The sequence below is a fragment of the Antedon mediterranea genome, chromosome 5 (assembly GCF_964355755.1).
Source record: "Antedon mediterranea chromosome 5, ecAntMedi1.1, whole genome shotgun sequence".
Lineage (NCBI taxonomy): Eukaryota > Metazoa > Echinodermata > Crinoidea > Comatulida > Antedonidae > Antedon > Antedon mediterranea.
In genome coordinates, this window is record NC_092674.1 from 348,286 (window position 1) to 375,738 (window position 27,453).

At 30.6% G+C, this 27,453-nt stretch overlaps 2 protein-coding genes across 3 annotated transcripts in view; one reads left to right on the forward strand and one right to left on the reverse strand.

Annotated features, from left to right (window-relative positions):
• Nucleotides 1-23,278, forward strand: part of LOC140050490 (protein O-mannosyl-transferase TMTC4-like) — a 60,733-nt gene extending 37,455 nt beyond the window's left edge. The window contains exons 6-14 of one of the 2 annotated variants that reach the window (XM_072095707.1): nt 11,229-11,335; nt 11,838-12,113; nt 13,503-13,705; nt 15,478-15,655; nt 16,372-16,691; nt 17,267-17,408; nt 19,291-19,405; nt 21,504-21,616; nt 22,058-23,278. In XM_072095707.1, coding sequence (XP_071951808.1) covers nt 11,229-11,335; nt 11,838-12,113; nt 13,503-13,705; nt 15,478-15,655; nt 16,372-16,691; nt 17,267-17,408; nt 19,291-19,405; nt 21,504-21,616; nt 22,058-22,273 — 1,670 coding nt within the window. In that variant the 3' untranslated portion in view covers nt 22,274-23,278. Of the gene's footprint in view, nt 1-11,228; nt 11,336-11,837; nt 12,114-13,502; nt 13,706-15,477; nt 15,656-16,371; nt 16,692-17,266; nt 17,409-19,290; nt 19,406-20,116; nt 20,232-21,503; nt 21,617-22,057 lie in introns of both variants that reach the window. The other variant, XM_072095708.1, reaches the window with a different exon arrangement.
• A 270-nt stretch (nt 23,279-23,548) lies between these two features.
• LOC140050495 (A-kinase anchor protein 14-like) lies at nt 23,549-26,971 on the reverse strand. Its single transcript, XM_072095714.1, has 5 exons — nt 26,775-26,971; nt 26,004-26,199; nt 25,011-25,333; nt 24,475-24,654; nt 23,549-24,295 (listed from the first exon to the last, which is right to left on the reverse strand). The coding sequence occupies exons 3-5, from the start codon at nt 25,269-25,271 to the stop codon at nt 24,158-24,160; spliced, it is 579 nt and encodes a 192-aa protein (XP_071951815.1). The 5' UTR covers nt 25,272-25,333; nt 26,004-26,199; nt 26,775-26,971; the 3' UTR covers nt 23,549-24,157.
• Between the last annotated feature and the right edge of the window lie 482 nt (nt 26,972-27,453).

Sequence of the window (27,453 nt, forward strand, 5' to 3'; positions counted from 1 at the left end):
ATAATGAATGCATATAAAGTGCATAATATCACTCTGACGTACTCTCACGGTCAATGAAACGTCGCGGTTTTCTAGGCGCTGAAGCTAGCTACGAAGTGAACGCGAACGCTTTTTACTGCATTATATTCCCCGACAAAAAGTACACGTGTTCCCTGACGTTAAGTTGTATTTCTCCAGCAAACACTTTACCGCGTACCGCGTACATGAAGCGCTAAGCTATTGCTTGTCGTCACATGATCGACTGCGCATGTTTTACATCGAGTCAGTTCAGATTCCGTAATTTAATTACCGGTATTTTTTCAATTTATATTAGCATATTTTTGTTTGTATACCATTGATAATGTAAATTTTGTATATATATAATGATATTGTCTTTAGTTAAACAAGACAAGAAAAAATACCAACCGAGGAAATAGTGGACCTTTTGGGACTTGGGGGGGGGGGGGTGCGTCTGCACCCAACGCACCCCCCCTGGATACGGGCCTGCTAATCCAAGTATTATGTAATTAAAGCATAATAATACATGATTAATGATGTTTGTTATTCATTTACCCATCTTTTCTGAAAGACTTTTCTTTATAAATTAAAGTTCCCTTTATGGTTTTGATGTTTACAGTATTTAAATTTGTGTAATTTTATTGTCTTAACTACGCCAAGCAAAATGAATTTTAAGTGGACCAATAACATTTCTTGAATCTATAACATAATAATATTTTTAAAATATATCACAAATTTTTATAAATAAAATAGAATTATTTCAACAAATGCAATACTTCAGAAATGTTAGAAAAAATAGTTTAACTACAGTACTTAAAGTTTATTTGTTTTTTGAACTACTTTCCATTAAAGTTTAATGTGTAAACTCTACTTGCTGTGTTGACATGCTTTTAGAAATTCATTCTTTCAAAGCCCTAACATTAAATTTATTTTAAACAATAAAATATACTAATAAAGTTGAATTGAGAACAGATTTAAAATGCTTTTATATTAAATACTACAGAACCTTTGTCTGTAAATTAATTTTAAAGGCCTACGCTAAATCGCTTTTGAAAGTTTACAAAACATTTCATATATTTCCATGATTTATAAAATGTCATTTAAACACTAAAAGGTGGCATGTAAATATTGATGTTATGTAAAAGGCTAACACATGTTGCAATTTGATTTGTATTTCTATAAAGGTACAGTAGATCCTTTTATCCCATTATTCATCAGGTATTCAAGTCTCATATTAAAAGTTAATAGCTGCTTTGAATCATGAAACTGAAAATATTTCAAATGTCTTTAAGAAACAAAGTTAATGGTTTATTGTGTCAGTGACACATTTGGTACATTTCAAAAATACAAAATATATATTAATAAATGCATAAATTATTTAAATAATGTGAACATTATATATATATATTGGTTTCCAGGCTACATTTTGTAGGTATTTCCTGGATATTGAATATTTTTTACCATCACTATTTATTTTCACCACATATTTTGGAAACAGTACAGTGTTGTAGGTATGAACAGTGGCTAATTTTTGTTCACAACCATGATTATTTATTTTCATGTAAATTACTGTATTCTTCAATACATTTTTTTACACATTGTAGTGAAATGCCTGTTGTTTGGCAGATAAATATCACTGTTATTGGTTATACTATGAATTATCGTATTAAACAACATATCTTTTGATCTCTATTCTCTCATAAAAACTAGCACAACAGGCGATAACAACATCCAGTCACTCGTCGGTTAACGTGTGGACAGAAAGTGATGCGTGTTTAGATGAGATTATCTGAGTATTCCTTTTGAATTTTAATTCTTTTTGTTCTTCCCCTGGTGTTAAAGATCTGCTATATTAGATTTCATATCTTGTAAATTGCACAAGTTTCATGTTACATCTAAATTCAAATTTTTTGTCAAAAAAAGTAAATGTATAATAATTGCAAAAAAATAGGTGAATATTATTGAGTTTTTAATTTATTTTACTTTGTATTACTATTAACTCATTAAAGGAAATAGGCAAATAGGGAGGAAGGTTTTCTTTAATAGGAACACAAATGTACATAAATTACCAACACACTTAGCCTAACTGCTCAAGAAAATTTGTTTTATAAAATCATCTTTATATCAAAGTGAAATCCTATGATGGATTATTAATGTAATGGAATGGTATGGCAATATTTGGAGCATTTCTTTCAGGCCATTTTTACCTGGTTCATGTTTGATTGACTTCAGCATATAGTGACATGACCATAGGATGAGCTGCTACTTGTGGTATCACAGGAGCACCTGCTGATGTTGAGCTTATAGCCTGGTGGGCCTAGTTAAATTAGGTTATAAACTGCTGTGAAACAATGTTAGAAAATATGAATATGACACACACTCAACTCAATGTTTGACAATTTTTTATCAGAAGGTCTAATAAAAGTTTGATATGAAAATTGTGAGCCAATAATTCAAGCTTGAAATAATTTCATTTGGATCCTAATTAGTAATTTTCTGGAAGAGTTTTACCTTTCATGCAACATTTAACATTTTAGAAATGTGTAAAAAATTCTATGACAATCAAAATATTGGATAAATAAAATGTAATACAACTTGAAAATTATGGTAATCTTTCCTAGTGAAAACAATGTGAATGTTAAGCTAACAGTGCAGCGACACTGCTTTAAAGACTCAAGATGGACTAATGATTAATAACAAAATCTCAACACAAACATTTTTGAGGAAGATCTCCTGATCTAGTTCTCCGGCACAGGTGTTGGCCTGATTATTTTTCTTCAAAATGCAATGCCCGTTTTTTTTTCTAAGTACACAAATTACGTTTTTAGAAGAGACATGATTGTTGATTGTGACATTTGTCTGTGTTAAGTTAAATGATATTGACACAATTATTGTGCGCAATTGGTTTATGTAAATCCAGAGATCACCAGTGACAAAATGTTTCAAGGAAAATAGTTTGTCTAAAATAAAATCTTTATTATACTATTTCAATGGAACTTTTTATTAAGTAAAATTATAGTTGTGATAGAATCAAAATTTAAAATTTTACTAATATCATAGAAAAAAAGGCAAATGATACCCATTTTGCTGTTCTGGTAGTTTTTAGTCGCGTGAAAGCGACTCTATAGTTCACTATGTCGGTCGGTTGGTCGGTCTGTCGGTCTGTCTATCTGTCGGTCTGGTATCACTATGCATTTTATCGCTTTCTGACCTTATCTTGATATCAGTTTAATCTAGCTAGGTCAATTTTTCACAGTATATTCCTTATGGCCAGGAATCAATGTGGTTATGTTTTCACGGTGCGCAATAAAAAATTACGCGGTCTACGCACGATTCAACGAAATCACGTTTGTAATCATATCTTCACAACCATGAATCACAATTAAATAAAATTTGGTACTCATAAATTTCAGGGCATAAATCATCATATGGCAATACAATTACGTGCGTAGCGCATGTAACGCATGCGTACGCGCGCTTAAAATTTTCAAAATTTATTTTCGATGAAATAAGAGTACGTTTCAGGCAATTTTTAGCGTTTACAAAATTGCCATGGGTGCGCATATTTTTGCGCGCGCACTGCGCGTTAAATGTTATTGCGCACTCTTTTTGCCCGATTTCTGTTTTCTTGACTTACTTTTCAACTCGAAATTACGTTATACGAGCACGTCAAAAGATATAAATGTTTTTAAACATTTCAACATTTTTAAACATGTTCAGTAATTTCGGTCAGTGTAGTTCACTATGTCGGTCGGTCGGTCTGTCTGTCGGTCTGTCGGTCTGTCTGTCGGTCCGGTATCACTATGCATTGTAGCACGCGACTTAATGGCTGTTGGCCTTGTTTGTTTTAAGTTGACTATTTAGTTTTTTCAATTTTGTTTTACGTAATAAGATTGTTGATATAAAAAATAAGTGTTTCAGACATGTCTGTCATTCTATTTAATTCATCAATAAACTTTTACTTTTAATAGATATAATAAAATTCATTTATTCAAGAAATAGTTTGCATTAAGGCAAAATATTGATTTAATTCTAACGTAATAAAATGCATTTATTCATCAAATATATAGTTTGTGTTGACGCAATACATTTATTTAATTCCGAGAAAAAAAATGAAAGAAAGCTGCTATTTTATAGTATTGATTAGTTAATACCATTGCTAGCCTGAAATGTATGATTTAAAAAATTGATTATTAACAAATTGTGACATTGTCGGTGTTCAATACAAAGACAGTTTCAATTCTACAAAATGAATATGGCATCCAATTACCATTGTATTTGAATATTGAAGACTTTGTGTATTAAATTAGATATGATTTATGATGTTATGGTGCCGAATTATCCTCCAAATCCATTATCAAGAACTATGCAGATAGCTTTATGAATGTTCAATCATTTTAATGACTGAATATCACAATTTTAATATCTGTAATTTCAATATTTTTGCTCTTAACGGAGTTTTGAAGTTGAATTTGTTCATAAGTAGCAATATTTCATTTATGTTTGATCATTTTAATGTCAAATATTCATTTTAAATAAATTGTTTTCAAATACTCAAGGTATGTTTTACAAACTTTGATTCAATTTTGATATCCATGGTTTTTTTTCTATCTCATCTGACTAATAGAACACAAACTTGAAATATAATTTGTTATTCAATTTCAAAAGAATTTTTTTTTAAATCATGAACGCTTCTTGTACAGATGGTTTGCTGGCAAACCAATACATGGACATTAATTGCTTATTAGATTTGCTGTCTTCTCTTAGACTTTGTATCATCCTTTTACAGCCCTTCTGATAATATTCATTTACTAGTTTTATATCCTTTGTTCTCTGATTCATAATTACGATGATACACCAGTAGGACTATAATCTCCTTCAATACAAATCAAACAATATTTAATTTATTTTTGTAAAGCTTAATTTCTTGTGCCAAATATATGTAAGGAAAGATTTTTGCTGTTGGATGTAGTTGAAATGAAATATAAAAAAATAAATATATGGATATAATAATCTACATGGAAACTTTTGTCCAGTGCAATATTCGTAAACTGTCAACTTCGTTCGTCTTGAATAATTTAAGTAGGTCTGATTTTATGCACATCATATCCGCTTACAATCCACTGTATTGTAATGGTCATTTTGCTAGTAATCACTTCTATATACTGAATTAGTTATATAGGTCTGTGTTGTATAACATTAAAATAATATTTTACAATTTTCTTTGTTTTAAAACCATTTTCTCTGTAGACATCTGTAAAACCTGACATACTTAAACTGTCTTTGTTTGATAAGACTATTTCATCTCAGGAGATTAAGATGAATAAATGGCACTAAAAACATATTTACTGTCAAAGTACCATTATATTCTATTCTCGTTATAAATATTATATGGAATCATAAAAGCACATTTTTATTTATTTTTATAGCACTAGACCTACATTATAATTTTAAATGTTCTATTTTCAGAATTTCATTACCTTTTTATTAACTGGTTTTTAAAACCATTTTTCCATATTTTTGAAAGATTTAACAATTATAGATATTAGTTTCTTTTAAGTGTTGAAATGGCCAGTTTATGTCACAAAATACTTTTTCACTTTGACCAAAAAATTATTTGATACATCTTATTTTTTCATGTTTTGGGACAATACAATTGTACGCTTTTTTTGGTTATTGAGAAGTTTTATTATTAATGTTCAATCCAATAATTTAGTGTTAGCCGAGACAAGGATAATGGAATCATTTCTATTTTCATCATTTCTATTTTAAAAAGATTGGGTAAACCTTCGTCGGTCTTAATTCCAGATTTTGCTTCATTCTGTTAACGAGTATAACCATACTTTTCAGTTCATACTTAACACATGAATAGTGATGTGCGAGTGTAAGTAATAACTATGCTTCTTGATGTATCATTGGCCTTGAGAATTTGAAATGCGTTGAAAAACTGAATAGCAATATGTTGAAATTAATTTGTTTTTGTTATTGCTCGATAATATGGCTCCAATAAGCATATTGAAATGTCACTAATTGATCATAGCTCAAGTCAGCCTTTACAAATTGAGAGATCAATCAATAATATTAAAATTCATTAGAAATGAAAAAGTGAATTATGTAGGCCTATGTGTGTATTATATGTAGGCCTATTTGTATTAATATTTTACTACAATCAAAATAAGTGCTAAAGTAAAATATAACAACTATATATACAAAGAACTGTGATTCTTACTTGATTATTTACAAAACTATACATATACATTTGATTATCATAAAAACCTGTAAATTACAAAAATGTGCTAAATATACAGAAACTACTATGTATTTACTGTATGCTTGATGATCAAGGTTATTATTATGTGACATTAGATTCCAACTTCATTAGTTTAGCGAAAAAAAACTAGAAAAATCTAATTTGAAACATGGACAGATTAATTGCTTCAATTATTTAACTGTGACTATAGTTACTGTAACAAAATTGGCGTGTGTTGTATCACTTCACGAACCCAATACACAATTTGTGATCGGTGGCATGTGTCTCCATTTAAAAAGACCTTTGAAAGTGTGCAATCAGCTATTAAAATATAATTGAGGAAAACATTAGAGGTGAGAAGTACAAATGATTTGACAGCCAATCTTTGGTCTGGTGGGAATTCTGTATTACCTATGCTTTGACTCCATGGGTTATTGATTTGTAAAAGATAAAGCAGCAGTATTGTAAACCAACAACTGAAAAATATTATGGGTCTTTGGCAATTAAATAAAAATGGAATTGCATTTCATATATTTTGTAAAGTTCCACTAAATGGGCATGGAAAATTGAAAAATGAAAGATGGAAATTCCATAGTAAGGGCCTGTTCGTAGGGGTTGAAAATACCAGCTTATTCCCGATTTCCGTTCGCGTGATCCAATTAACTTTTGCCTCAGGCTACAAAAAATTCGAGGTAAAATGTTCACCAAATTTGCAGGTTATTTCAGCGATAATCCAATTATACTCGGCCTTCGAGGATAATAAATCTCCGATAGAGGCAATGTGTCAAATTTTGACAAACGTTCGCTGCCTAGGCCCGTCATTTCTCCTACGAAGCTCTTCCATACATGCTTCGAGAGCGATCGTCAGCTGGTGCTGTCCTTGTTGGTGTAGACCGCTTAGTAGGCCTAGCTGGTCGGGGAGCCGCTGGTCGGTGGTGTTACCGTCGTGTAACATTGGGCTCAAATTCTTCGTCAATGAGTAAAATAATGGTCGTCAGGAGAAGGCATATTTCGGCAGGATTATCGGCGTTAAGAGGCATAAGGTTTGTCGCAAGGATAAGCAGTGTAAAAGGTAGCAAGTAATTGTTATTGTAAAGAAAGATCGCGAGTAAAAAATATACAACACGAAACTAGCGTGCGAAAATGGGGTCGTAGGTTGTAAAGACAACTGACCTTAAAACGTAATTTCCGGTTTGTGATTCGTCGATTAAGCATTTAAGCGGTTAAATATTTCAAGTACGAACAACGCTCAATTTATAACCCGAGGCATGGGTGAAATTAAGCGCTTATTTTAACCACCGTACGAACACGACCTAACTGTATAATAATTGTCCCATCACCTAGTGACACTGTTTCAAAAAGTTTAGCTTCCAAGTAAATGACAAGCAAGTTCCAGATTGTGATTTTAGAACAATTATGGCTTTGGCAAATGATTTTTAATTTGTTTTAGCTGCATAAACTACATTGTGCTACATAAGGTTATAAACCATACATGGTGAGATTTGTATCAGTTGTTCTGCATATAATGGTACAATAAATCACAAGTATTTCAGCTTGATCCCTTCAGTAAACATGTTGATTGAGTGATGACTGTTTACACTACTCAACCATAACAGAGTGTAAACATAAAATCAAAGGTGTAAACCACAAGAGACATGGAAGCTGGAAGAAACAAAAACAACATTTCTAAATTAAATCTCCATTTTAAGCAGACAATTATATTCCTGACTGCCGCCTCTCTCGTGTTAACCTATAAATTCCGCAAAGAAATTTAAAACAATATTTTGTGGGTGTATTTTTTGGTACATTTTTTATTAAATATGTTGGTCATGGTTGCTCAAACATTTTCTAAAGTATGGTGTTATAATATCATCATTTCTTGTTGCAAGAAATTTAATTTAATGGAATTTGTTGGCCATTGGCCCTCAGTAAATAAAAAACGTCTTTAAATATCAATTTGTATTATTGATCCTTATTGCAATGGTTCAGTCATATAAACAAAGATTCTAAACAATAAAATAGGATAATAGGTTAACTTCAGTACTTCATTTTATAATTTTTCATCCCGAGGCCCTTCCTATGATGCATTAACAATAAGAACAACAGCAGCATTCGTATTGTAGTTTTGCTAGTTTTTTTTATTTGCCACCTACTCTCCTGAGCAAAATCAGTCAACCTTTGTTCTTTGAAAGACAAAGTAACAAAGCCTATGTTAATGCCATGAAATAATAATTAACCTGGTATTACAGTTATAACCTACTATATTGTTAACTAGACTGTTTGAATGTGCTTTATTGTTAATTGTCAACGACATTAACGCGTGCGTGTGATATACAACAGATTTGTACGATGATCTGCTAAACAAGTGACTCATACAAAGATTATTACTTTCGCCAAGTGAAGACAGTGAAATAAATGGTATCATAGTGAGTTAGAAAATGTAAAAAAAAATGCAAAAATAAAAGTAATAAAGAATTTGTTGCATAAAATATACCAATAACATACAGTTGTTGATTTTGCTAGTTTCTGTTAAAAGATCAAGTCAAGATTTTCATTTTTAGATTTAAACCAAAGCCTTTTTACTTAATATTGTGGAAACCTATTCTTATTTTGTTTTTTATTGCTTACTGCATAATATTAGACCAATATTTTAGTATGAAAAATGCAAAATTATTAATTATCATTATTAAAAACATACTATCCAACTACATATTTCCACTAGTCACTGATATTGTACAAATATTTACATCATAGATTTTGATAGTAGCTTTCTATTAGAGCCATTAATGCTTTAAATCATCAATTCTTTAGTTATAAATATAAATCACTTAATGCCTAAGTATTGATTTAGAATCAATCAAGTTATGTAAAAGGAACTTGACGTGTTATAACAATACTCCAAGCTGTATTGATTCATTTATGCTAAGGTGTGATAATATTATTTAATTGTAACATTTTCACAGTACAGGTGTATGACAATTTATTACCAAAACTTAAGACTTTGTTTACAGAATCAGTTAATGAGCAGGTTTACTTGAGGTAGAATAATAGATCACACCCTGTATAGTAATACTGTTTGATGTATGCTGAAATATTTGTTTCAGTAATAAAAAGCCTTTAAAATATAGAATGTACATATTTTCAACCCAATCTATTATTTTATTACACATTGATAACAAAAGGGCCAGGTTCACACTGTGTTAAAAACACCAAATTTCAAATCTAAGAAGGGTGGATTGTGAATGTCTGCATGACCTGTGACCTCAACAACATATATCGTGATAATTTTTATTGTGAATGTGTGAACATGACTGAATTGAAACTACTAATGATTAAACACATAGATTAATGATTTCCAAGAACTGAAGACTTGAAATGCTTTAGTGTCCATACAGACGATTTGAAGCAACACATCATTTAACATTAACATTTACACTTATATAGCGCACAATTCTATGATAAGCTCGTAATTAGCAGTGCTTTGTATACTGTTATAACATTGGTTGAAATTAAAAGTCTTTGTTTTTTAAACTGATTTTGGTCATCTAAATGTTTAATGTTACTCAGCATTATTAACAGCAAACAGAAAATACTGTGTATGAAATAAATGATAATAAATACAATTTATCTTACAACAAATATATCTAGAAAGGGATTTATTAAATAGTTTTGTAGCAGATTTGTTTATTACCAAAACAAATTAAATTTGTGACATGTATTTGCAATAAAAATAAATATTGTTCAAGTAAAAGTTAAAAATCTTTGGTAGAAATGACAATAAATTTCATATTTTTTTAAAAGCAGATTTGCAATAAAAATGAAATTTAAAAATAGCAGCAGCTGAGCAAGTATTGATCAAGCTATAGAAGTGTTTGCTTTAAACTGAATTCTATACTTCTATTGTTTTCTTGAAATTTGTTATTATAATTCACATCAGTTGTTATTACTGAAAACATTTCCACATCAATTTATGTATCTTTTACATTTCCAATTTACTAACTTTTTTATTTAATCTTTCTTTATTCTCAAATACACTTTCAATACAATGTACTGATTTCCAAAGTGGTTCAGTTCTTAACTACATAAATGTAAACAAAATACAGTATATAAATTGACAAAAGAAAATATAAAATTAAACCTAAAATTATCAAAATCAAATTAACACAATTAAAGTAAGCACATTTAAAGGTTAAAACATAAATAATTGAGATTTTGAAACAAGATAAAAGAAGTTTTAATCATTGAGCATTAATTAGATTTAGTTTTGAATTAAAACCTTAGTTCCATTTGTCTTCAATTGTTTTTTTTTTCTGTGCATAGATGACTTTTAGCAAACACATAATAAATATGTTTCCTTTTGCAATCACATTTCATATCCGTACAACTTGTGCTTATAATACATCTCGTAAATTTCTGTAATAGTTAATAATGTTTGTATTGTTGGAAGCAATCGGCCAGATCCATTAAACATTGTGTGGCTCAACTAAAATCCAACGCTGTTGCAAATATCACATTTTTAATGAAACTTCAGAAAATTAAATTTTGTTGTTGAAATTTCATGATTCAGAAGAAACATTATGGAGATAGTAATTTTTTTTTGAGTATAGGCATTTGTCACGATTCTGGCTTTAGAAAGATTCACTGAAAGCAAAAGATGATTCACTCACAAGATACCAGCAGAACTAATGTACATAATAAAGAGCTTAAAAGCTCTGTCTCAATCTAGTTTGATAAAGAAAGTGTGATGTGCCCAAATATGGTAGTGATATGCCCAAATATGGTAGTGATATGCCCAAATATGGTAGTGATATGACATGTCTATATATGGCAAATAACATTTTTTTGTCACATAAAGTTTGATAGTGTATAGACAGAGCTTTACAATGCTTTCTGTTTGTCTGTTGTTAAGAGTTTTTTCAGTTATTTATGTAGACTTTCTATAAATCTATTAACTAATTTGAATTATTTGGTATATTTTTAGATAATCCATGTCACCCACCTAGAAGTTTCAATACCAATAAGTTATTATTATCCATGTTGGCATGTATGGTGTCCATGCTTTGTAAAGAACAAGGACTAACAGTCATTGTAAGTCTTCTTTAATAATTGTTTATTAAATGAAATATATATTAATATTTTTGATTTACGTTGTTTGTTTCTGTAAACAATAATTTTCAATTGAAGTGACAAACTAACAACTGCAATGTACTACTTAATTGAAGTGACATAATCCAAAATGTCATTATTAACAAATAATGCCATGTGTAGGTAATTTATAGGCTAATATGTTAACCGTGTTATTGTAAATGGTAAAATGATGAATTTAAAGGCGATATCAGTACAATTGTTGTTGTAAATTCAGTGCCAAAATTGAACCAGAGTGTACAGTATAGAACAAGTAATATTATTTCCACTTGTAGTTTGAAGACTGTTCATTTGTATGAGATACAAACATACTTTTACATCTGATTTTGTTTGTGCTGCACTAGTGATATCGGTACTACGATACTGAAGGTGTCTTAAAAATAAAGACAAAAATAAATAAATAAAATACTTCAATAAATTTTTAATTATTTTTTTTTTCTTTCAGGGACTTTGTAGTGCTTATGACATCCTTGTTGCTTGTCGACTCACACCACAGAATATCTTTAGAGCAGTAGGCATATATACAGGTCATAAAAGTAGCAATATGAAAGACAAAATGTCTGCTAGTTCACCTTGGATCCAGTCATTATTAAAGCGCCACTTTATTTTATTTACCTCCGGAATTGCCATGGCAACGGGTCGATATCTTATTATGGGTCGTCCACCAACATTTCAGCCTGTTGACAATCCAGCATCATTTTCAGAAAGTTTATTAGTTCGAGTAAGCATACAGTTAATTTATAATAATATAATATTCTTATGTAGTTGAAATGAGATGTAATGACATTATAGACTTTCTCTTAATTCAAAGTGAATCAAATAATGCCATAGGCCTACCACATTAGGACATAGCATTATAACTCCTAACCTTTCTGATCTTATTTCCAAATAATAACTGTACATGAAAAGTCAAATAGACCCAGTAGTCATGCCCTCTAAACAATTACACTACTTTCAATAGTTGCCCTACAAAATACATTAATGGCTCTTCAGCTTATAGTTTGTTCTGAAGAACAATTCCATTACTGGCCTACAATTACATTAGCTTTACATAGCCAGCAGCAGGCTGCCATAACTACCATACTTATGAAATGCGTTCACTATAGCTTGTCATTTTCACTACTGGCCTACTGACTACAGAATTCAATAAAAACTGCCAGTAGCCAGTAGCTCTTTATTTCATCATTGGTCTACCAAATGCATTAAGTAGTTTACATGTTGTATTTGACCAGTTAATCAATACAAGTCTCAGGTGACCATTTTGTACGTTGTTAATCAAGAGTATGTTAATATCGTTTATCACAGTCTTGTAATATATTGGTGAAGTTAAACACTTCTCTATATTATAATATACATACTCAAGTTAGCTTAAACTAGCTTTTAAATTTCTTCATATTTCAACTTGATGTTGCAGTTTATTTAAAATTTTTGACATTTATAGTAAAATTTCACATTTATAGTATTATGAATATTCATTTAAGAATTATGAATAATTCATAAGTTTCTTTGTTTATGTAAATCCTATGACACCTTTTCAATGTCACCATACACAAATATACATAATTCATATATTGATGGTCTTAAGTGCTTGCTTAGATTTGTCTATACATTTTTAAAGAGATATTTTAAACTTTTATATTGCTATGTATTCATGTAAAGCTACAGTAATACATTTCTTATACTCTCATTGAGTAATTTATGTGTCAAATGCATCTCTTTATTAGTAAAATTTCAAGGTTAATTTTATGTCATGGTTGTACTACACTTTAAATTAATTGAGTGAAACGATAATTCAGCTCATGAAGGCCTTATACACGCTACAGCAATTAGATGTCGTTGTATAGGTACACTTACGCAAACATTTATAATCTACTGTAGAGTAATTTTTATGTTGTGAAGTGTATCAAGCAGAGATATATATGCAATTAAAATAATGCGAGTTGGAGACAGCCGTCCATATGGATCTTAAAATAGCATCACATCTCAATTAAATAATACTGCAAAAAATAACTAGACTTAACCCAACTTTTATCCCTGATGTTTCTGAAATATATATGATCTGAGTAAATATTATACATATTATTATTAGTTACATTTTTGTTCTTTACAGATAATAAACTACAACTATGTCTACTCATTAAATGTATGGTTGCTGTTGCAGCCAAGTTGGCTTTGTTTTGACTGGGCAATGGGTTGCATAAGCTTGATTCAATCTGCAACTGATCCTCGTCTTCTCGCTGTCTTGCTGTTTTGGCTAAGCCTTGCAACGATTCTGTACAAAGCAATATATAGTCCTCCTAGTCAGAATCAAAGGTAATATGACCAGAAGAAAAACAAATTATTTTTTTAGCGAAATAACAAGATTCAGGAATTTACAGTACGTTACTACAAATGTATTGTGTTGTGCACTTCCAACTTCTTTCAATACAAAGTTGTAAATTGTCAGATTGAGATGGGATAAATTTGAAACCAGTGTATATGCAAAGGAACATTAAATTCAGGACATTCATAATTGTTTTTCATAATACTATCTGAAACTGTAAAATAATACTAAGAAATCAATATACATAATATACATACATATTATGTCTTATGCATTAAAAGAGAATTTATGTTAAAGTTTAATATAGAATGAAAGGTATAATCATCCAATTAAAGACACCAAACAGAATGCCATATTTTTAACATATGCGTTTAAAAAAAAATTGACCAAATAAAAACTTTCCAAACTCACTAAATAAACTTTATTTCCAGAAAACAAGGCCATTTCAGCAACAAAGTTCAAACCGATGTTTTAAAATCACATTATAACAAATGTAATCGGCAACTTATTGAAATCCTTTTACAGAATCTAACTTTTCATTTTCTGATTACATTTATTTGGGGCTCTCTCATCAATCTGAATTATCTTTATTGAATCGCATCTTTCATTACAAAGATTTTACAACGATGTCACATCATCTCTTTTCCGGCTTCGATTACATTCAGTAATTAAATTACCTTCATTGAAACATCAATAGAATTCTAATATAAATCTTGTATTATTGATATGCACACCGTCATGTTAATATTTGAAGATAAATTTCCTTTAAACTGATGTATCACAGAATCCATCTATCAATAGTGTTCAGGAAACAGCAGCCAGCTTAAAGGTGTTGCAATCAGCACTGTCTATACTATCAATCCAAACAAAATTCACTACAAATCCAAACTACTATCCTAATATTGAAAGTGTTTGGAGATGTAATAAATTTTACTTGCTGTACTAAAAGGTAATTCTAAAGTGACACATGTTTAGAATATGTTATTCGTTTGTAGTCAACGAGCCTTCCTCAAATAATAAAAACATGGAATTCAAAACAGGGCTTTGATTTGATATTAATTGCTGGTATCATTATTTTGGTTACACAGTACTGTAATGTTTTAATACAGCAATTTGAAGAGTTCATTATGAATATCATTTTTAGTCATAATAGAAGCAGTAACACCCTATACTGTACTATACGAGTGAGTGAGTGGCCGAGCGGTTAAGACAGTGGAACCGTAATTACGTAGCCATAACATCGACAAGGGCTCGAGGCTCACTCGCTCCATGGTTCTGGTGGTAGAACGAGTCTTCTCGGATAAGGACTATAAACCGTAGGTCCAGTGTACACATAGCTCATGTGCACTTTAAAGAACCTAGTACATCTTTCGAGACGAGTAAGGGGCTACCCCGGTGTACTAGTCCACACAAACACAGCCACTGTCACACACAGAAACTGTGCAATTGGGACTGGACCGTTTTAGAGGTGTTTACCACCTGTTGGTCCCGATCCTTCACTAACAGTGTTAGTGAGAAGTTGAATAAATAAAATAAATATATTTAATATGTGTTGTTTCATATACCTTAAAACCATTTGGCTGGTTCACAATGTTTGGTTTTAAAAATGTATTTAGAGTAGAAAAGAATTTAGGAACCGTAAAAAAAGTCTATTTTGTAGAATGTACATCAAAATATTAATTTTCCATGTCTAGATTTATTTAATATTATTGATGCTAACATTTTAAATATTTATAATAATTTATTAAAACTTGTTTTACAGAGTATTAACAATAGGCCTAGCTGCCATGATCATTCCATTCTTGCCAGCGACCAACATTTTCTTCAGGGTAGGATTTGTAATAGCAGAACGAGTTTTGTACCTGCCAAGCCTAGGATTTGCAATCATTGTTACACTAGGTTTTAATTGTATTTGTAATGCTAAGCCTAGATGTCGTATGGTAAGTTCAATCAAAATTTATGTTTACTTGTTTCATTGTGTTCTGGAGCATAACTCATTGAAAGATTTTCCAAACGTTAAGATACTTTCTCAATTCATTATTAGAGATGCAGTAAAAAATGTATTATTTTAACTATGCAAACCTTTAAACAATAGGCTTGAACAACCCATTGATTAAGTAAGTAAATGCCAATGGGCTTATATTCCATATTCATTAACTACATGACTTAGTTGTTAATGCTAAATATTAAGCTTCTTCACTCTATATTGTGTCTTCCATCACTCTTAGCACGAGGTAATCATTTATTTTGAATTCAATTATCACAAAAATAGGTTCCCTTGCAAAATGGATAATTGAAATGAAATGCCTGTGTAATGTAATCATGTAAAGAAGTTCAATTATAAGAAATTGAAATTTTTTATTTCATTTATGGTGGAACAAAAATCAAATATGTATTAGCTAATAGAAGAAGATGTGTTGACATTCATATCTATTGCTCTATAGAATTTAATCAGAAAATCTTTTGAACTATCCTACAAAAGTTTCTTGAGTACATATTAAAACAATCTTGGAATTGCTCTATAGACAATTTTAATGCAGAAGACACTCTATTATTATTTTTATTTTTTGTGATACAAAACACTTACCTTAATGGCATGTATGAATTTTACAAAATATCATTTTTAAAATATGTAGATATTTTCTATATTTTTCAGTTTATTCTTATTGGAATTTCATGTTTACTGTCTTCGCACATTCTACGATGCATCCAGCGCAACCATGATTGGCTGACTGAAGATTCACTGTACTATTCCGGTTTGACAGTCTGTCCAAATAATGCCAAAGTTCATTATAACATTGCAAAAAGTGCTGTGGATAAAGGGAACATTGAAGAGGCTATTTTCAGGTATCGCAGTGCAATTCAGTTAAGCCCAAATTATGGACATAATGCTATGAACAACTTGGCGAATATTTTAAAAGACAGAGGTGAGATGACTGAGGCGGAGCTGCTGCTAAAGAGTGCTGTTGAAATAAGGTAACAACTATTATTAACTAGACTACAACTACAATGTTTTAATCATAATGAATGTGACTTTTCCCAATCTTAGTTAAATGCTGATTTCTTCATTTTCCTAAATTGCTACATTGAAAATATTTAAGTTGGAACTCACCACTACATTACATATTGACACATTATTTTTAAGGTGAAAATATTGGATATCCTTTGTTTTTATACTTGATACAATTAAAACCCCTTGTAGATTTGTAAATCAAAGAATAAAGGAAGTCTGTTAGCTGTAAATATTGGGACAGGTATAAGCAGGTGTGTTAGCTGGAACATCATTTAGAAAGTGATTCAGTTTAAAATTCCCCCGAGGTCTATATGTGTCGGTGACAAATTTGCTTATAATTGTTGTTGTTTTTTGTATTTCACCACTATAGTTCAAAAGTATGAGAACCCCACAAGACAATAACTATCCTATTTAACCAAGTGTTTTTATTTTATTTTAGTTATAGTATCTTTTCCACCAAGATACAGCAGCAGCGGCACATTGCACATATTAATTGTAAATTCAGAATAGATTCAAGGTATGCTGTTTATTTTTACAGGCCTGAGTTTGCAGCAGCTTGGATGAACCTCGGTATTTTACAAGCTGCACTGAAGAAGTACGACCAAGCTGAAACCAGTTATCTTACAGCTCTAATGCATCGACGAAAATACCCTGACTGTTATTTTAATCTGGGAAATCTGGTAAGTGTGTCTATGGTATTAGATTCAGAATTGTGAATAGTGAAAATGATCTTGTTAGGTGTACTACGAACTATCTGTTACGATATTCAAATCTCTTCACTAAGGGGGAAAAAATCCTATTTTAGTGTGATTTTCCATTTTGCATTAATTTTTTTTTTATATATGGAATATTTATTCTGAAATAAAGTATTCAATTCAATTCAATAACAGTTTCAGCGGCAGCTGGAGGGACATCAGTCTGCAATCCCACAGCATAGTCATTTTTTAGCAATTTACCTTTGGATTTATATATATCTATTTCTCTAACTTCTGAAAAATTTAAAATATATACAGTATTAAATTCAAATCCTAGAAATAAAAATGTATAATACAGTATAAGGCATATAATAATAACTTCACTGAAGAAATATAACTATTTAATATTAGAAAATTCCGATCACATAACTAATACCCAAGATCAAAATCCACATAATTCTGCTTTCATTTCAAATTATGGGTCAGCTGGTTTAGTTCAGTGAGATATTATGTAATCAATATTCCATTGCACATGTAAATTCACAGAAAAAATAGTTAAAACTCATAACATATCTCAATCTCTTAAATCAGTTGATACTCAAATTCTATCTGAACATTTTTTAACAGGTGCAATTTTTTGTTTCAGAGATATCAGAATGAATAAATGGCTTATACAAAATATATATACATACATTAATCTTTTCGTAGTCGTTTGCTGAAATAAAAATAAATATGAAATTTACATTTTTCTGTTTGCAATTGCAAGTATTAGATAAATTTGTTGATGCATTTACTTGTTATTATAAACTGAATTTTATCTATTGTAACTCTGTTTATTTTAGATAGTAGTAGTCAACTCAAATCAGACACCATTGGGGTGGGTCCATTGGGGTGGGTCCATTGGGGTGGGTCCATTGGGGTGGGTCCATGTTGTTTCGTTTCCTGTACAAATTCAGTCACTTCTTCATCAAACATTATAAACAGAATTTAGGCCTTTAGTATCCACTGACTGTTTTCTGGGTTAGGTGACTTTTATGTATGACGTACATTATAAAAAATCATATTTACTGTATGACATTATTATTCAACACATGTTTCATTATTTACCATCTGCAATAAAATTAATCTAATTCCAATTGAAAATCTATAAATCCCTTAGAGTAGTTAGTATGTAGATATTTCATGCTTTTCATTATACATTATTCATTGGCTCCTAGTAGCAATCCCTTTCAGGCACCCATCCATTAACTAACGGATACTAGGTTAATTATCAACTATTTTTCTTATTATAAAAATGTTTAAAGTTTTTATCATCACTCAACAGTTATTGTTACAAATGATGCACCAGCGTTTTGGCAATTTATTGTGTTAATCTCAGAAGAGCTCTAATTTACACAGAATGGTGTCTCCTTGCATACAAAATTGCATAAAATATGTTCTGTGTGTATTCTAAATCGTGATTACATTTTATGACTCGGATTTTGTAGTGTGTGCTTTTATATTTTTCACTAGTGCTTTTTTGAGCAAAACTATCATAAATTTAAGCACTTGCACTTAGATATATAAGCTCCTCTAAGAACTGTTTTCCATTTTTTTTTATGGATCTCACTTTTGCAGTGATTTTTGTTCTACTACTTACACTACTATTATTACTACTCAAAGCTAAATTATTATATTTTACTACTATGAAAATTGTTTCATTAAATTTGCAATTTTTTTAAATGACACATTATCATATCAAACCTATATGACGTATAAACCATTACTACTTGCATACAAACCATTTTTATCATTTTTTTTCTAAATCATTATTAATCTGATCATTGTGCATGATGTTTATCCTCCTTGCTCCTCAATGCTTGGATAGTTCCTCGATCTGCATCGTCATGACGACGCGTTACAAGCATGGCTCAATGCGTCATCTCTTCAGCAAGATCATGCTCAGGCTTGGAGTAACACAATACTACTGCTTGACAATCTAGGTAAGACCGCCCTCTCTCAACATCCTTCTCAAACTTATTGGATCCTGTTTATGTGTGTCTCTGTACTGTTTTATGTTTTTCTTGAACGTGATGGCGTCTAAACACACCCATAAATTCTATCCAAACATTCTGCTGTCATTGATAACATAAAGGCCTGAATTACTTTCAAATACAAAATTATTTATTAGATTTTTTCTTTATTCTCCTTCCAAACAATACCCCAAACCAGGTTCATGTATTGTTGTAGGCCTACCTTAAAATAAAAGACTGAAAATATTAAAATTGTGTTACTACTGTAAATTTGTTTTTGCAGTAAAGTTCAGTAACAATTTATTAATAATCATAAAACAAACATCTGCGATAGTTTTCTAATAAACATTCTAATCTTCAACCAAAACACTACAAATTTACACCATTTGATCTAAACTATAATATTCACTCTTGATTTGTGTGTGTGTTTGTAATACTGTATTCTACTACTGTATGTTGCTTGAAATGCTATGTCAATATGTTCAATAAATCTGTAGGTAGTTTGCTGTGCGGTTGGCTTGTATCCTTGGTATATTCAACTACTGTATCTTTTATCATCCTCCACAAAATGTCACTTAGATTATCATGATCACCCATATCCATATCCTCAAGACACTTCCCAAAATGCATTGCACTTGGATAGATAGTTGTGCAATGCATTATGGGTTTTATATTTTAAAGTTCTTGGCTAAGCGTGAGTTGGATAAAGCCACTGGTGCCTGGCGACAAGCAATCAAACTGGAAGTTGATCATGTTGGAGCATGGCGTAATATTGTTCTTCTTAAGGAAGAGATTGGTAAGACTTCATGGTGATTATGATGATAACGATGATGATGATAATCAGAATTCATTTAAAAAAGTGTGATATGACATTATTTCTTCCTTTTTTTGTGTAAAGCAATGGAAATTGAGAAGTTAATGGTCAATTTCAAATTTTAATATTATTATTGTACAAAGTCTTTAAATGCTAAACCAAAAATTGAGTAATACTTATGCATATGTTAATTGGTAGTTGTATAATTAAGGTCCTTCTGTGGAACATTTCAGTATAATACAGTAGCCAGATGTTTTAATTTTTAAAATAAATATGAAATGTGTTATTTTTTTATTGTTGTTTTATTATACAGTAAGGATATTCTTTTAATGCAAAATTAGCAATTTTTTAAAACTAAAGATTGGTTGTTGGCACAGATCGGTTACAACTTGTAATTTTAGAAATGATTGGAAAATAAAATATGATAAAAGTAAAACTTGCCAAGCAAGGTACCAATATGATTTATATTTCTTTACTCAATTAATGAGAAAAGAAAGCATTAGGCATTAGATGATTGACATTTAGTTTGAGTGGCATGTTTGTGATCACCTGCTAAAACTAATAAATCATAAGTGACGTTCTAGATGGAATTCAACTTTAGGAGGTTAATGCTGATGATCTAGATACTTTTATCTTCTTTTCCAGAGGTTTGATGATATTTTTTATGGATCTTTCATATAAAATCAAAATCGGTTTAGTATAATATATTTTCACTGCTATAGATTGTGCTTAGATTTGTACAAAAGTTGAATAACAAGCAATTTTCTAATAGGATATTAACATTTATTTAATTAAAAAAAATAATAGTCTTATTTCTTATAGTACTGTATGTTGTTGTTTGTAATCATAAATGTTTTAATTGTCCAATAATTACCTTGATTGACTGAAATAGGTTAGATAATTTGGTGATAATTTAGTTTCACTCTTATCTAAGTTAGTTCCCAAGTGGTACTCAATCCCTTGGTGTTACGTTATCGCCTGCTGGCCTTCTACAGGAACTGTGGTGTTACGTTATCGCCTGCTGGCCTTCTATAGGAACTGTGAAAACACTTTCCAAATTACTTCCATGTATTTAATATAAAAGACTTGTGTTTAAAGTGAAACTTTCCTTCATTTATCAATAGACAGCAGTATCAATAGACAGCAGTATCAATAACCAGCTAGGACCACCAATTTGCACTGCAGTGTAAAAACAACAAAATTTAAGTTCTACACACGGTTATGGGTTTCTTAATATTCATTTCTTTTTTGTAGGTCAATTTGAAACAGCAGAATCTGTGGCTGAAGAGGCCCTCAAGCACCTGCCCAATGAAGCTTCTATCTATTTTGCATTAGCCAATGTTTATGGAAAATCGTCCAGATATGAGGTCATTACATTACTGTAAAGCTCTTATTTTACAACCTGTAATATGTGTACAGTGTAAAGCAAACCTGTTTATTATATATTATTATATATTATTATGTTTTTAAGCCAACTCTCACAAGTCGTTTATTAGCAATCTTAACAAATTATTGTTTTAATTAAAATAATTAGGAACTCATCTCAAATATTAAAAAAGTTATTACTTTCAAACATAGTAATAAGGTAGTATTTATTAACTTAATTAGTTTTTAGATTAAAAATGCTTAAATAATGTTTATAGATAAAAGTGAAATCCCACCAGCATTGATCCCAATTGCAACTTAATTGCAATTTATTTATATTTTCAGAGCAAAAGCTAAATTTGACCTCTGTTTTAATTGATTTGATTGGACATATGGTAATATTTATTTTTATTGATTGTGCTGTATTATTTGTAATTTTTCAGGATTCAGAAAAGAATTACCAAAAAGCCATATCGCTGAATCCAAACACAGCATTTTACCACGGCAATCTTGGTGTACTCTATCATCGCTGGGGAAAGCACAAGAAAGCTGAACAACAGTACAGACTGGCTCTAAGCATTCACCCAGAAACACCAAACACACAAGATAATTTAAGAAAGTTGGAAAATATAAAAGCAAAGCACAAAAATAATTTATGAAACCATTTGTTAATTTTGTATTTTCAGGGTGATTGGATGAAATGATAAATAATTTTTTTAATTTTGAAAGTTTTAGAACTGTATTTTTAAAATTGTTTAATCATTTATGTACTTCAAACTCATATCAATCATGACTTTTGTTGTTTTTATTTACATTTTATTGATTTATTTTTTCTTTTGTAGAAATAATGCAATTAAATTGTAGAAAATTATTAGCATTTTCAAAAATAATGAATGTCTTGTAACATAGCTTTGAAGCAATGAATGTCTTGTAACATAGCTTTGAAACAATGCTGTGTGAATCGATGCAATATTTATTAAACAAAGTTTACTAGGATTGAAAACAGAACATTTAGTATAATAATTAATTTGAATATTTAAATTATAAAAATACCTTATGCCTATCAGAAGAAAGACAAGAACCTTTCAAAACGTGAGTAAGGGCGTTATCATATATTATATTTTTTTATTGGATTTCAGTGTGATTTTGTTTGTAAGTATTTTACAATAGGGATGTTGGGGTCTGAAATATATAATTAAAAGTGTGTATTTTATCTTAAATAGAGTAACTAATGTCTATAATGTACATAGAACAGATTAATAATAAATATTTTAACATGTTGTGGATATAAACAAATAGTCTTTCCATGTGTGAAACGGTAAGTATGTAATAATATTTTAAAGGAACAATTTTAAGATGTGAAAATGATTTTCTATCAAACTGTGATAAATAATATTAAACTATATTTATGCAATGAACTAAATGAATTGTATTACACTATTTATAGAAAAATATAAACATATTTGTGACGGTTTGTGTATTGTTGGATGTGGCATAATAAGGTATACCAAGAGCTAATGCACATAAAAACCTTAAAAATGATGTTTATTAAATTTAAAGTGATTATTCTGCTTTTTAAGGACTGTGTTCATGTTCACTACTGTATTATAACAAGAAACGAAATAAAACCCTTTATTTGCCGTTTGTTGGAGGTTCCTACAGTATTAAGTCTATTGTCCTGTATTGTTATGATGCACTGTAGAAGTGTGCTGCAGCTATAAGTTTATCATTGTACATTCCCTTGTAAAATATTCAACAGATATTATTGTATTGTTATACAAATGTGTGAAAATATATATGCGAGATATATTTTATATACAGATTGGACATAAGTGTTTATAAGTATATAAAGTTATATGATTTTCTCTCAGCAGGAATATCACAGTGGTCAGGATATTGAGAATGCATTCAGATGTGAACTTTACAATTTTGTTTTATATACGATTGGAGCTGATAAACCACTTCCATAAAACTTATTTTGACATTTTAACAAATATAATATATAATATCAAGTTTATATTTTTTAAACCATTTTCAATTTCTCGTTTTGTCTGTACCTAGAAATAACTATTTGCTCCCAGTCAGGGCCTTAGATAAGTATGACAGTATTACTTATGGAGGGCTGTTTTTTTTTTAATAAATGGGTTTATGTGGTGGCTTATAAGTTATTACTAGAGGGCGCTTACTTACGCCTCGTGTGTATGAAAGATACAGTAAACAATATAACATGTATGATTGCAATAAACAAAAAGAAAAATGCAAAAAGTGTCCTGCTTTCATTGAGTTGTTAAACAGCACCCCCAGTTGCAAAATGCCTTTCACTATAATGTAAGTTGTCTTTAGTGTACAGATAGTCATAATGTCTGTCAATTTAAACAAAATGGGTCATGAATTCAATTAATTTATTCAAAGCAAAATTTAAGTTACAAAATGTACAATGTATACAATGAGGCTAGAGGGTAAACAAATTACAATTTTTCCTCGCCAAGAATGCTTCTAAAAGTTTGTTTAATAGAAGAATTAAAATCATATTTTCAAATTCATCAGAAATCAACAGTTGTCATCATTAGTGTTTTATTCTCAATGATATCTTTTAACCACCGACCTCTGAACCTAGACTCTCCTGGTTTGTGTACTAATCGATTCATTTCAAAAACGTAAAACACTTCAACGGGAAAATGCTGCCAAAATAAGAAAATATATTACAAAAAACAATTAGTAACAGTCCAGTTATTTGTCATTCCCTGATGCTTCTTAAAATGATTTTGCTTTATACAATACTTCCTTAAAGTTTGTGAATGTAAGTTAGTTTTAAATAATAGTCCATTGGCCATGTTTTATTGTTAATATTTATTCCTACCTTTGGTTTTAGTTTTGATACTTCAATCGTAAAATAAACACATGCCATTGCTCTTGGGATTGGTTTCCTTCGTGTCGGTATGCTCCATCGCACTTGGTAACGATACTTGACACTATAATCGTCCACATCTTCTCGTAAAAAGTCAATACAATACAACCAGCTGTCTTCATAATTCCAGGTCTAAACAAAATATTTTTGCAAAGTTTTTTTTGTTAAGAATTCTTTTCTTGCTACAAAGTTTTTAGTACCTGGATTAGACAATTGAACATATATTGACCAAGTTAATCTCTTTAGCTTAATGTAATGTTATACTGTAGTAGGTAAATGATATGCCACTAATACTATGCATCATAGTATTAATTTTTAATGTTTTTTTTTTTAAAAAGGTAACCTACAGCAATACCTACTGTAAGCCTACTGTAGATTGTTATCGCCACATAAACAATTTATTTTAATCTTCATACTCAAGTGAAATGCAGTTTGGAGATCAGCTCATGTGTCTTCATAATTGGATGTATCTATTCCCATATACTTACCTGTACAAATTCATTAATCTTTTTTTCTCCATTCTCAATATTAAATTCTTCAATAGTCATCCAATGTACATCCTTAATCTTATAATCCTCAGTTTCTCTGTACAGCAAGGAGCAGTAACTTTGAATAGATGACACTGGTCTACCATCCTCATACTTGTCAACTCCATTCTCTTTTAGTAATCTTTTTCTGGCATTTTCTATCACCATGTCAACAAGGGCGTGTGCTTGGCTTTCAAAACTGTCTTTATCATCCGTGTTCATTTTTATTGATAACTTTCAGTCTCAGGATTCTTTGAGTAGGCCCAGGCTATATGGTTTTTAATCTGTGGAAATAAATATTTTATACATATTTATGTTTATATACTGAAACAAATGTTAGTATAATAAAGTTTAATGGTAATAATTTAATAATATTCATTGGCTACTCTCCTGTAAAACGGAGGAACAACTTTAATAATATTCATTGGCTACTCTCCTGTAAAACGGAGGAACAACTTTGTAACAAGAGGTTCAATACATATAATAATAATAATATGTTTACAGAAATACATAGGCCTAGTTACAATATATAGATATAAAAAGATATACACAGGGGCTAATATCTGTCTAGACTAGTAGCCTAGGCCTAGTAGTAGTGACACTGGCACATTTACTACTCTCTAGCTAGCCAGTATAGGCTACCTCTAGTCTAGCTAGGCCTACTTTAAATAGTCCTACCAGATAGTATAAAAGCTAGGCTATCTACTAGGCTAGGCATACTACTAGCTAGCTAGAATAGGCTAGGTCTAGCTAGGGCTAGGAGGTAGGCGGCCAGGCCTACTAGGCCTAGGCTAGTAGTAGGCATAGCTAGATACCTAGCTAGGCTAGTAGGCCTACCTAGTTAGGCCCTTTAGTAGGCCTTTAATATTATATTATTAGGCTAGATTAAACATCTAAAATTAAGGCCTAGGCCTAGTAGTAGGCCCTATAATAGTGTATGTTTTCACAAATTACCAAAATTGACTTCTTGCACATAACTGTTTACATAAATTAACGGCATGAGTGTTGCGTTTGCTGTTCTCTGTGTGATGATGAATCTCTGGCTTTCGATGAAAATTCAACACGGAAGTGTTATTGTTGACATCATAACCATGGTTATTTTGGAAGGTTATTTTGACTGTGAGTATGAAACGCCGACAAACCATACAGCCTGAAAATGTGTAATAATTATGCTATATTGAGATAAATAGCAAAAAATTAATATTATTTAAACAAAATATTAACTTACATAATTATATAACTTACCAAACATATTTTGTATTTTATGATAAATTTGTACTTGTTTTTGGAATTCATTCCATGCAATATTCGCGGTCCATACTGAAACTGTTCAAGCAAAACGAAATGGTAATGTTATGCGCGATTTGAACGATTTGCGCAATTTGAAATTGCGCAAAAAAATCCTTGCGCAATTTGAAATTGCGCAAAGAATTCTTGCGCAATTTTAAATTGCGCAAGGATTTTTTTGCGCAATTTCAAATTGCGCAATCAACTTGCGCAATTTCAAATTGCGCAAGAAAATCTTTGCGCAATTTTAAATTGCGCTGCACAATTTGTAAATTGCGCAAGATAGTTCTTGCGCAATATGACACCTTTGCGCAATTTGAAAACGAACTGTAAATTTTCCAATACATGGCTAGGCTAGGCCTAGGCAGAGGAGTTTAAAATTTAGTATTTTATTATATAAATAAGACCATTTCAATGAAGATAATGTTTAATACTCACTTTTTAAGTTTTTAATGTTAGTTTAAGCTAGGCCATGTAACCTAGTCAGTATCAGTAGTCCAGACCCTAGCTAGGCTAGAGTAGTATAGCCGGCCGCCCGCGCCGCGCCCGCCTGGTGGAACACCACCGCTTCGTTTTCCTTCGTCGGTTCTTCGACGGTATGCTAACTTATAACAATATTTGCACTACTAAAATAATGAAATGCGATATTTATCTTTAATTTTGAATCATTCTTAGAAATTACTATAAAAATATGGGTGTGCATGATTTCACAATCTGTCGAAAAACCTTGCGCAATTTGCAGATTACTTGCGCAATTTAATACGTTGCTTGCGCAATTTGAAACACATGTTTCAATTCAAATTGCGCAAGGATTTTTTTTGCGCAATTTCAAATTGCGCAAATCGTTCAAATCGCGCATAACAGTAACACAATTGTTCGTCAACTACAACAACAGTACATCCGTCAACAACTAATTGTAAGATCATTCCAGGTGCATTTTGCAAATATTGTGAACATATGTTTATTATTTGAAAATAATTAAAATAAATAATTTACAATTAAAATAGTCTTTTTGAAAAAAAAACAAACTACTACGACAGAAAGTAGTTGACGGGTTGATGACTGTAGTTAACGCTAAAAGCGTGAGCAACATTTATTGCTCAGTGATCGATCAACC